Source organism: Zonotrichia albicollis, chromosome 2 (assembly GCF_047830755.1).
Source record: "Zonotrichia albicollis isolate bZonAlb1 chromosome 2, bZonAlb1.hap1, whole genome shotgun sequence".
Lineage (NCBI taxonomy): Eukaryota > Metazoa > Chordata > Aves > Passeriformes > Passerellidae > Zonotrichia > Zonotrichia albicollis.
This window is the reverse complement of record NC_133820.1, coordinates 25,003,945-25,016,429: the sequence shown is the minus strand read 5'-3', so window position 1 is coordinate 25,016,429 and position 12,485 is coordinate 25,003,945. Positions and strand designations below refer to the sequence as shown.

Here is a 12,485-nt window from a genome sequence, read left to right as displayed (position 1 = left end):
GAGGTGAGGAGGATTAAGGAGTTTTCTTTTTAATGATTTCTACTTCTTGTTTTTTAAATAGCTACCTGGAAATTAATTCTTAAAACTTTGGAGAGCCTGTGTGAGAGCAGCATGAAAGCAAAGTAAACCTGAGCAAGTTTGTGGGTTTACATTGTGCATCACCTAGCAACCCCCTGGCTCAGCCAGTTCTCTCGTCTGCCCCCAGTCCTGTTTACAGACCATTCAGACTGCTCTTCGAAACCATGAAAGATATTCAGTTTCATTAGTGCCTTTCTCAAGGAGAAAATAATTAAACTTAAATGAACAAACACTGCTTAGTGATGCTTTAAAGTTCTCTAGTTTAAGGTGACCAGACTCCTGAGACCCCTTTCTCTGCCATTACCTTTAACTCTTTTGAGCTCCTCTGAACTTACATACCCACGTACATGTGTTACCACTTCTGAAGTTTTTGGAACTCTGTTAACTCCTTCAGCATTCAGAGATGTTCATGACCAAATTGCAAAGATAAATGCTTCATATAAACAATCTTTTTTTGTTGATATCAGCCTGATATTTATACTAGAGTTGATGAATCTTACTGTAGGTGCCATGTATGTGAGGAAAACCTTTGTGTTCTATCTTACATCTGATGTTTTGCAGGAAGTTCAACATGACAAATCTGAAAAATTCAAGCAATGTACAAAAATTTGAGGTTAGAAGGAAGATAACAGAATTGTGTAATGACTGGGGGCAGTAGAGTGTTTTTAGCTGTCCAACCAAACAAGAGGCATAGTTTTTAAGAAATCTTTTGAGTTCTTACTGTTTGTATGTTGCTAAACTCCTTGACAAGCAATGCATGGATGGGCTGTATGAGCTCTTTGTGCTTTGTTGATAGTTGACAGACAAAGCAAAATTCTTTCTGAAGCAAGGTACTGTACTTAGTTGTGACCTATTGTAGCCTAAGAATATGGCTTCCTTTGAGTTGTGTGAATAGGGAGAGTATTTTGGCAGAATGGACTTAAATATCCTTCTAGAGGTTTTCACTCTCGGTACAGAAATCCATAAGGCTTCTTTCACTGATCCTTTTCTCAATTTAGTTTTCCATGTGTAGTCATTTTAAGTATGTCTTCTCTCACTTGCTTGCTCAAAGTCCATTTTAGCTGTTTTCAGTTTGTCTTAAGTGAAATAAAATTGTTTGTAATAGCTGGGTCTCTTTGTGAGTGGTGTGTTAGCCTGAGAAGACTTTTTAATCTTTTGTGGCGTGTTTTGGTGCCTAGAACCTTATTTTAGTGGAGGTAAGAAGACCAAGGTATTGGATTGATGTGAAGTAAAGCAGAACATATTTGCTAATTTAGTTTGTAATGTACAACTGTTCAAGTTGGAATTTGTCCACTTGTGGTGCTATTACATCTACTAAAATGAGGGCCACTGTTTGCATCAAATCTATCACAACGGTTTGGAGTGCTCTATTATCCTTTCAGCAGGCTGATGATGGAGCCTGGGCTTTGCACAAATGAGATCAATAAGTTTCAAATAACTTTTATGAAATGACGTGTGAGTGTACATCTAAAGGTATCTTAAAAAAATCAATTTTTAATAACATGTAAAACTCTTACATTGACCTAGAAGATATTTTTCACTTATGTCTTGTTTGATAATTTTGTTTAAAACATTTTTGATGTTAGCTTGAGTGTTTCAGTTCTTGGGGGAGGGGGGAAGAAGACTAGGGTGCATTTCTTGCTTCTTAAGTTATCTCTTGCTTTGATCACATACACATACCTCCTATACTTTTAGTGGTAAAACTGGTATGACAGTGCTGAGAATAATATTTTCGTGAAAATAATGAAGTTTTCTTTTGATCTTAGATGGCTTCCTCCTTTTTTTTTTTTTTTTTTTTCCAGTTATGGATTAGAATGCAATTAAAGTTCTATTATTTTGAAATATTCAGAATTACAAAATACCATTCTTGAAACTCTGCAGACTTTCATTTTTGGTAGCATCTAAACAGGCATTTGATGTTCTGTGGCTGACTTTGCCTCACAAACAGTTGCATATCTCACACCAGAGGCATTGCTGGTTGGACTGGGAGATATGCAAATTCTGAAGGAAATCCTAAAAAGTATGCTATGGGACAGAATTTTGTTTTGGGTTAAATCCTGTCAAATTTCTGGCCATTTTCTATAAAATTCAAAGGGGACTATTTTTGATATCTTAGATCAGTGCACTTGGCAGCTTCACTTCTCAAATGGCCACCTGAAATCTCCATCAGAGCTTTTGCCATTCTAGCATCACCAGCTTTTTTAAGATAGGAGGATATTTTGTGTTCTGAGAATCTCAGGTAGTGTTTATGTCCTCATTCATGCTTTTTTAAGGTAGCAAGTCCATGTAGCTACATTGCCTTCAATAGCAGTTTGTGTAGTTCCTTTGGACCCCCTGTCTGGTCCTGTGAAGGTGTAGTTCCCATTGATGCCAGGTGCCTTTGGGGTGGCTGTTTTCCAGTGGGGAAGTGGGACAATGGATATGAGTGTCTGTGAGAACAGGAGCATTTTGGAGTGGGTGTCCTCCATTGCCAGCACTGAGTGTTGAAGTGATCACTTGCCTTCCACTAGGAAGTTACTGGCTGACAGCATCCTTTAATGTGGGCCATGTGATAATAATACTGGATATATAACCAGTCTTCTCCAGGACCTGTACTGCTTTCAAGTAATACACTTTCAAAAGCATATTTCCTCATTTCATCTTTCATTTAACAGACAGTTTTGTATTTTTCCTCAGAGATCACGTCTGTCTGTTCATCACCCTGGATAATGTGGAATTCTGAGGAGGAGAGTGAACCTCCAGGAAAAGAATTTCCTTTCTTTATATGAGTTTTTGTTATCCACTCCATCCCACAGCTGAATTCTGATCAGTTATACAGGCCTAAATTCAAGAGGCTCTGAAAATAAGGAAATGCTTAGAAAAGCAATTGAATTCGTATCGTCCAACTTCCATTGAAGTGAGGCAGCATGAAATGGAGTGTGAAATGCTGTGGTCACTGTTTACATTTTCCCTAAATTGGATGATCACGTAACATCAGACTAAAAATACTCTTACTGGGAAATGTAACCTGTTTTTTTCCAGATGAGAAGCTAGCTGCAGTATTTTTGTACAGAAAAAGGAAAGTTAATATGAAGTCAACGGCCAAGAGCGAGCTGATAAAATAGGTCCTTCTATTATGGTCTGAATAGTCATATACCATGCTGGATCTGTGATCAGGTTTCTTAATGCATTATAGTTACTTTTATGTATAAATTTCAGGAACTAATTTCAGTTGTTGTTACTATAATAGTTACTAAAACTATTTGCATTGCCAAAACGTGCAGAACACCTAACAAAATACCAGAGAACATAGAATCAGCATTCCCTGGGTAAGGGATTGAAGCTGTAGGGTAAATGTACAAAGAATTCATGTTAACCTAATATGTTCCACTATTCTAAGCATATGCTGCAATATCTTCCAGCTGCAGGAAGCTTGGCAGCATGTTTAACATGGTACCTATTCCACTTAAAATAAAAAGATAAAAGCTCCAGTCAGCTAGCATCAATAGTGGACTCTTGACCCAGTTCCTTTTATAAAACAATTTATTTGAAGAGTCTGTAAAATATCAAAGGAATTTGTTATTCAGAGATGATTAAATGTTACAGTGGTATAAAACCTTAAAATATTCTTGGAAATCATCTTTGTCTTATATACTCATATTGGAGTACCAATATTTCAACTTAGTTTTAAGATGTTTTTGACACTGAAGTTTCAGCTATGCCTGACAGAGAGACTTTGCACATGCTCTTTGTTGTGGAATTCTTTGACATTTTAAAATTCTCAGATGGAGTTCAGACATATCTCTTCTCTAGCATGGGAGAGATATGTGTGAATGAGATATCTCTTGAACATAACATTAGGGCTTTTAGTTTAGTACAATTGTAGTAACATATTAACATATGTTAATATGTTACTACATAATAGTAACATATTAAAGAAGTGGAGAGAGCTTCTCCATCAATTTTTTGTTGAAGTGAAAAAAAGGCTGGGATGCCTGATACATCAATAACAATGTCTCTCTATATACTACTTTGAGATCTCAATATGTTCAAGCTCTCTAATGGAAGAGACTTTACAAGTCCCCTGGATTTCCTTCACAGATAAATTGACATCCTTCTCATGGTGTTACAGATACATATTTTCCTTAGTGCTTGGTAACTGATTTGCTTGGAAAAATACCAAGCTTTGAAGGATCCTGAAAAAGTTGCTGACCCAGAATTCTGCATCAGTGATTGCTTTTAACTTCATTACTCCATTTTTTAGGGTTGGTTTGCATGATTGTTGTAAATAGTGTGCCTGTTTATTACTTATCAAGGAGATACTCCTTGATAGGAAAAATGCCAAAACAGATAAGATGCTCCTTTATAATGCTTAATTTCTGATGGTGGTCGTTTGGGGGGAAGGAAGAAGGGAAGCCTGATGGCTCATTTTCCAGATATGTTATGCTCTTCTGTGGCAGCACATTATTTTTGTTTCCCTCAAATTTTTTTTTTCTGATAAAATTATCTTAGAATTTTGCCTTTATGAAGAATTTGCTTCGTGTTTTCTTTCCTGTGCCCAAAGAGGAGGGTGGGAGCATGGGCTTTTAAACACCACGAGGTGTCCCTTTCATATGTCCATCCAGTCCTATATAAATTCAGATGATCTCATCTCCAGGTGGTTTCCATTAGTAGCTGCAAGTTCCAGAGGAGTGGCCATGTCCCCTCAGGCTGTGGGGGGACACAGACTTGACAAAGTCAGATGTCTGAAGGTGTCACCTGTGAGGAGCCCTCTTGGTCAGAGTGTGCCACACTGGCTCTGCTTTGGTGCTCTCACAGGTCAGTTCCTCCATCCATGGGATAATACAGGCAGCTCCCTGATGTGTCTTTGTGCTTGCTCTGGAGGGACATTCAGGATGAAGTGCACAGAGCAGGCAAGCACCAGGGCTCTGCAGAGTCACTGTTCCTGCAGGAGAGACGTGTGAGTCTCTGACTGTGCCAGTTCTGACCTCAGCAAGTCCTCCATCTGGAAAAATCCTTTCAAAAGTTACATGAGTCTGTGACTTTCTTCTTGTGTCAGCGGCAGTAGAATTAGTTTGTTTATAACAGTGCATCCTGTGAGGTTTTAATCAGGTGTATTTCCCCACAAAAATGTGGAGTGTTGCTTGAGGAACCTAAGCTATGCTGAAATTCACTGAAGTGGTGGAATCACCATCCCTGGAAGTGTTCAAAAGGTGTGTGGATGTGGCAGCTGGGCTGCTGGGTAATGGTTGGTCTCTGAGGTTAGATGTTTTTTCCAACACTAATGATTCTATGATTCACATTACTAAGTGGGTTGAGTTTTCTGGTGGAGTCTTATTTCACTGCTTATGATAGCATTCCTCACCTGAAGGGGTTTCTTCTTGGCATTGTAGCAGTGGCAGATAGGTGTCGCTCAGGTCTGCTCTGTCTGCTGAAATTCCAGTGCATGACACCAGCTCTCACCCTGTCATTCAGACTTTCATTGCTGCTGGTGTCTCACCAAGGTGGGGCAGATGCATTGTTACTAGAGTGTTTCTTTGTCCTGAACAGGCAAGAAAGCGGATTAGAAGTTGAAATTACTTCAAAGTATGCCGCAGAAAAACTTTCCTGACTTTACAGCAAGAGCTCATCTTCAAGTCAATATTCATATCACCTTTCACGTTGGTAGTGTAAAATCATGATGTAATTATCGAAAGATGTAGTTACTACTGGTAGTGAAACCATTGGCCAAAAAACATGCAAACAGAGGTTGTGGTTCTAGTTCCTGAAATGTTGTCTACTACTAGGAAAGTGTGTCTGTTCCCCCAAACACTCAGCTATTTACAGAAGACACAGACAGGGAGAACACACCACACGTGTGGAACAAATTATTGCAGTTGGAGCTCATAATTTTCAGGTCACTGAGTTAAGTCCTCTGTTGCCATAATGTTGCCTGATTTAATTTCATACAATCATCTGTCTTTTCATATTGCTTGGGGGGATCAATAGATTTGCTAATATATCCAGTAATGAGGTGGAACCTTGTCCTTCCAGAGGATTTCAGGGCACTTCAGCCAGATTTGCCCTGTTACGCAATACAATCCATAATATTGCATGTTGTCAGGAAAGCAGGTTTTGGATCTTCTGGTCTTGGAATGAGTGGAAATAATATCTTTTTGTAAGAGTAATATGAAAAGAAAGGCCAGTGTGAAGTGAAAGTGTCCTGATTAGCAACTGACAATGGTACCTGGATCAGCAAATCTTCATTGCATTGTCTCTCAAATTCAGCCTTCCAAAAACTGGGTTTTCCGATCAGTGACATGAGCAGCGGGCTTAAGCTGGCTGACCAGGACAGCATGTTCAGGTTGGGTTCCTGTGCTTCCCTTCTGGTGGGTTTGATGGTGTAAGGTGATACCTTCAGCTCTGCAGTGCTGGAGACATGGCTTTGGGGTGTACTCAGATATGCCAGCCATCTGAGACTGGGCCTCATCCACCAAGATCCCATTTTCCAAAATCCACCTTAATATTGTCTTCAGTGGGGAGGAAGGTTGCAGAGAAGCAGGCATGGATGACAAGTAAATTCAACTCCAAGGAGCTGACAGTGACTTCTGAATGATTTTCAGTGCTTGCAGCTTTCTGCTTTTTACCAGGACATTTTTTCATTCCACATGAACTTTTAAAGTGTGGTAGTGCCTCAGCATCCAGACTGTCTGAAGGCAGGAGCAGATGCAGAACTCAGGTATCTTAGGGAAGCACATTCAGTCCTCTGCTATAGCAGGCAACCTAGTTACATTGTCAAATGTAATTTGTAAAAATTATTAAGATAAAGCTCAGTAAATGCATGTTGTTGACCCCTGCATCTTCTGTTTGAAAGGCTGTTGCAAAACCATTTGCCTCTGTATTTTGGGGTAATATTTCTAATGCTTGTTGATCATTAGAATGGGAGAGGCTAATTCTCAAGAACAATCTTACAAAGAAATAAAATTTACTTTTGACTTGCAAATTTCTCCCTATTAGCTACAGTTCATGGACTTAATACTCTTCAGGGATTTTCTTTTATATTGTGCTTTATTTCAGGGTTTTTTCACATACTTTTTTATATTTTAAAATGAACTGAGCATTTGTGGGCAGGATGTTTGGAAACGCTAGTTGCTTTTTCTTCCCTCTGTCAACTTTTATTTCATTTCCCACGGTGTTGCAGATACCAAACAGAACAAAGCTGAAGGTTCCCTATTATGATTTTGTTTGATGTACTACAAATTAATTTACAGACTCAGTGATAGCTGCTGGGAAATGAAGGATTGGTTTTGTTTGGTCAGTGAAGATGACAGGCATGGATCAAATAAGGGTTAACAATAATGCACTTGAACAGATTGAATCAGAACATAATGCATGTATTGAATTTGATTGCAACATGCATGACCATGGAAAAGTTTTTTGTTTAAAAGAAATCAAGGCTATGGCTTAATTATCAAAGCAAAACAGGAGACATAAAGAGCTACATGTTTCTAATACTGCTTTTTTCAAAAATAGCTCCCTTCACACAGTTATCTACATGTTTAATTTCCATGCATAATAGCAACAGTTATTGTTGTCATTTGTTACGAGAGATTAACAGATAGCAAGTACAAACAAACGCAAATAAGGCCTGAATAGAGAGGTGACAAAGAAGAAAAGACCTCTTTACTGTTAATTATAACTGGTGGGAAGTCTATACAAATGACATTAGCTGTATTCTGTATGAATTGAAGTGACATCCAGTTTGTTAGTATCTACTCAACACATTTGGGCATTTTATTGTAGGCAATAACTTAAATCTTCATTTTTTGAATATAGTTTATTGAGAAATGTGCTGCTCAGTAAAACTTGTATGTTTTGATCATTATTTCTTAGTAGCTGAAAACAAGCATAATAGTTAGCTGTTGAATTTAAGTGTTTATTTTATTCTAAGCTATGGTTTTTTAGTTAAGTCAGGGGATTTTCAGTCTTTTTTCACCTGTTTTTTGTGACCAGCAGAATCTCCCAGTGCTTTCTTCAACAGTGACTGCATTAGACGGAAACAATTGCATAAAGAAACTTGCTTCAAATTATTCAGTGGTAGTTTGAGAGGCCCTTCTATGCATTCTCTTGTAAGACAGTAGAAGCTGTACCTTGTGAGTGGTGTAGTCCTTTGTTTCATAATTGTTAGCTAAAAAGGCCAATAGATGGCAGAAAACACAGTTACTTTTGTCATACATTATTTTCATGGTTGTCTATTTTTGAGTATTCTGCTCAGCTGAAGCTGGGATGCTGCTCCCATTCCAGGCTTTGTTTTTTCAGTTGCACTTGCATTCCCTAACAAAATATCTTAGTATCTGGCAGTTTCCATTATTTGTTTTTCTAATATAACAAATTGCTTCAAAGTTCAGATGTAGTCATTTAATATGTTTTGAGTCATGAATGTTCTCTTTGTGCACACAGAATCTTTTCATAGTTACAGCTGAAAAAATTAAGCTCTTCAACAGAAGGGTTTTGGAATGGGTGAGGACACTCTCCACACCTCCCCTGCCTGGCTCTGTATTTTAAGTTGCTGTTTATGTCAGATTGCTACCAGATGTTTCATACGAGGTAGAGATGCCACAGAATAAACAAATTTCCAAACAGAGCATGTTTTTTGTCTTTAAAAAATTAACTTAATGCAAGATCTGTGAGAATTCATTATCCTTACAAAAATGTTTTTGATTTTTCCCTCACAGTGGCTCTAATGATATTATTGGTACTCATGTAGGTGAATGCCTGAAGATCTCAATGAGTAGCTTTTTTTGGTAGAGGGTTATTTCATGTCTGTTTAAACTGAGTTATTTAATCAGTGTCAGACCACATAATAAACACCTATCTCTTTTAGAGGAAATCTTAAGTTCATTTGCAAAACCAAAGCCAAGGCCTGTCTTTTTCACTTGAGGCTCATTTGTGTAGCTGACTTCAGAAGACACAGGTCAGGTGTCTGTTAGGTCAGGCCCTCAGTTAGGATTTCTCACAGTGAACCATGTGTTGGTGAAGTAGCTCAGTCTTGGTGAGCAGTGTCTTGTGTTGCTATTGTCAGTTCTGAAGTATTTGTCATAAATAAATTGTATATAACAATGACAAAGAAAGTGGTACTAGAACAGTTAGGGCAGCAGTTGTGCAAGAGAACAAATCACAGGTTTTTGAATTCTTGACATTTTCTCACTGTGCAGTTTTAAATGTCATCATTTATATTGCTGATCTGTGTAACAATGAAGTTCACACTTAGTGATCAGATACACTGATCATACTGTTTCCAAAACCCCTTACACTATTAAGAGGGTCTGGAGCAGGGAGGATTTCCTCATCCCAAAATCCGTTAGGTGAATTGCTTTTGGAGATGCATTTTCTTCCTTCGTTTACTATAAATGGATCGTAGGGTAAGCTAATGGATAAGAATGGAAAAGCTTAAACTGGGTATCAGGCTTTAGATGTCAGAGTTGGGTGAAATTAATGTAAGTGCATATGTAAATGCTCTCTTTCCATTCCTTCACTGTAGCTTAAACACTTCAGCAAGTGCTGCATACATTGATACTGCTGTGATGTTCTCCACACAGTTTTTCTGGTGTGCCCACATAGACATAAAAGCTCTGCTCTGCAAGGGCAGCAGGAAGTGTTCTGATGGATTTGGCACCAAGTGGGATAATATTGAGTATGTGACATGGCTGAAGAAACGGTGAAAGAGGAGAGGTCTCTGGAATAAATGAAATTATTTGGAAAGGATTTGAGGTTTCATCTTAAAAAGATAAAGAAAAACTGAAACAGTCTTGGAGTACCTCTGAAATTATTATAGAATACATTTTTAAGTTGAATAGGTAGATGTTGTTGCCAGAGTGTAACATTGGGACAGCTTGTCAAAGAGCTAGTGAGAATGGAAGCAGCCAACTTTTTGAGTTGTCCTCTGATTCATAACATTTCTGCCAAAGTACCAGGAATCCAGGTATGGTTGGATTTAACTTCTTTGCAGGAGTGACAAAAAATTTGGAAACGGGCAAAATTGACCAGTCACTATTCCCAGCAGAGACATCACCAGCCAATAGTCTGAAATGCAGTTTGAGAGGGCTGAGCTGCCCAGGGTGGTAAAAGCAGGAACTCCTTGAGAACAGTTGCAGGAACACTAAGTTGACTTCTCAGTTAACAACAGAAGCTTAAATGCTCTGCCAAGTAAGGTGAAGTGAAGAAATGCTGAGAACCCAATCCTGTGTCCAGTGTATGTATTGACCTAGTAGGGAAGTTTATAATTCTTAAAAAACAAAAAATATCTTTCTGGATATGACTGCTCAATGCCCAAATGCTCGGGAGTGGGCTCTAGGCAGACAGAACTTGAGGAGAGAAAGGAGCAGAGAACAAGATGGAAAATACCATTTTGTTCCTGTATAAATTCATCGTCATCAGTATCTGGAATACAGTGTGCAGTACTGGTTTCATCTTCCTCCCCACTTGTCCCATTTTCCACCACTCCCTCATTTCCAAAAAGACCTGAGAGAGATTCAGAGAAGGGCAACCAAGATTTGGAGTGGTTTCCAGGCAAGGAACAACTAAGTAAATTAGGACTGTGGTTTGGAAAGGACTTTGATTGAAGGTGATGTGATGGAGGTCTGTAAAATCATGAGTGGCACAAAGAAGGTGAATGCAGAATGATTATCCCTAGTCTCTCCTGATGCAAGAACTGGAAAGCCTTAAAAGAGAAGCTGCGTGCATGGGTGTGTGTTTTCAAGAAAAATAAACTGCTTTTTTATATAGTTTATAGGTGTTCTGCTGGATGTTGCAGGTGCTAAAAGTTTACATGGGTTTGAAAAGCACATGAAGTTCATTGGGCTCATTAATGCATTAATTTATTCACTACTGAATACAGAAACAGTGATTAGGGTGGTCCTTGACCTATTTCCAAAAGCTGGGAAAATCTTTGGAAGAGTTCTACTCTGTCCTTTGTCTTTTGCCTTAAGCATCTTTGTGGTTCTTAGGGAGGAGGTGTGGCATTGTTTATAGCCTATGGTTGAACCTCGCATGAAAAGTTCATCCTTTCCAGTTCTGGAATCATTCCTTCTTGCATACTCTTAAGAGAAGCCTTTTGCATTGTCTCCCTGAGCTGACATAGAGCAAATTGGCTGAGATTTTATTTCATTTTAACTCAGCAAAATGTTAGATTTTCCTAAAAAAACCCAACCAAAACCTCAAAAATTTAAAAAGAAGAAAGGAAAGCTTCTGGCTGCTATCAGAAAACAGAAAACTGTTTCTCCCCTCTGAAGTGCAAGCCAAGAAATGGCATTTTACTTAAATATTTAATTTATTAGAAGTCTTGCTGAATGGAGTGGAGTGTCCTGCTGAATGGTCTTCATACCTGGATAAAATATTCCTGTTGTATGTTAGTGTTGTTGTAACTGGAGAAGAGAAGAGCAGAGGTTTTGGTGTATTTCAAAGAAGGGATGACTGTGGTGTGCAGAGTGTGGGATTTTGAAGCAAGAAGACTCCAGCTTTGTTGTCTGCCATTAATTGTGTTTAAACAAGGTCCTTGAAGGACCTTCATCTCTTCATACATATTACAGTATCAGATTCACAGAGTATGTTAAAGTTGGGATATTTTTCTTCCTTGACTTGATTCATTTTTTAGGTGGAATAAAACAAGCTATAATTTGAATTTAGGGTAAAAACTGATTTTTTTCTGTGTTCTGCCTTTCTGCAGGGTTGGTTAATATGTGAGGAGCCAACTTGCCAGAATCGAACGCGCCGGCTCCCGCTGAGTTTCTCCCGGAGCGGCCCCGTGTGCCAGGCCTGCAGGAAGGCTGTTCTGAGACCAGAAGTGAGTATTTTGGGACACGAGTGGAGTGGGATTCTCCTGAAGCTCACCTGGCTCTCAGCGCTGCCTTTCAAAGGTAGCAGGATTAAGCAGGAATTTTGAATTAGTTTATTGGTTTAAAAGGGACTGTTTATGCTTTTCTCGCTCCACATTTAAGCTGCATCCTCATTGCTGTGAAGAGAGCATGCCATGCAGCTGCTGTGTTTGGAAATTTTCCAGCTGACAAGCATTTGGTCAGCAAACTAGAATTTGCTGGAATGTCTCTGCCAGAATACAGGTAAATTAACATAGACAAACAAACCCAACCTTCCAAACCAAAACCAGCCGCCTACTTTTCTCCTGACTGGTTCTTACTTGGCTGCATTTGCTGTTCAGGAGCTGGAGGTGAACTTCCATGCCATCATCTGGGAGTACTCTAAGATGGTATTTCCAGGAGATCAGAATTTTTGGGTTCTGCATATTTGAATTTAGCTCCATGCCTGAAAAATGTAGAAGCTTTTAAACCTCTCGTTGAGCTAGATAGTCTGGTCTTCAGAATTCAAGACTGCCTGATGGTTTTCTTGGTTTCTCAGAGGAAAGGAAGCTGATTGTTTTTAAATTTCTGGTAAAG

The 12,485-nt window shown here is 38.8% G+C and overlaps 1 protein-coding gene across 1 annotated transcript in view; it reads left to right on the top strand.

Moving 5' to 3' along the window:
* Window positions 1–12,485, top strand: part of POLA1 (DNA polymerase alpha 1, catalytic subunit) — a 186,488-nt gene that overhangs the window by 111,168 nt on the left and 62,835 nt on the right. Inside the window, 1 exon segment of the mRNA XM_026791818.2 lies at window positions 11,762–11,878. Coding sequence (XP_026647619.2) covers window positions 11,762–11,878 — 117 coding nt within the window.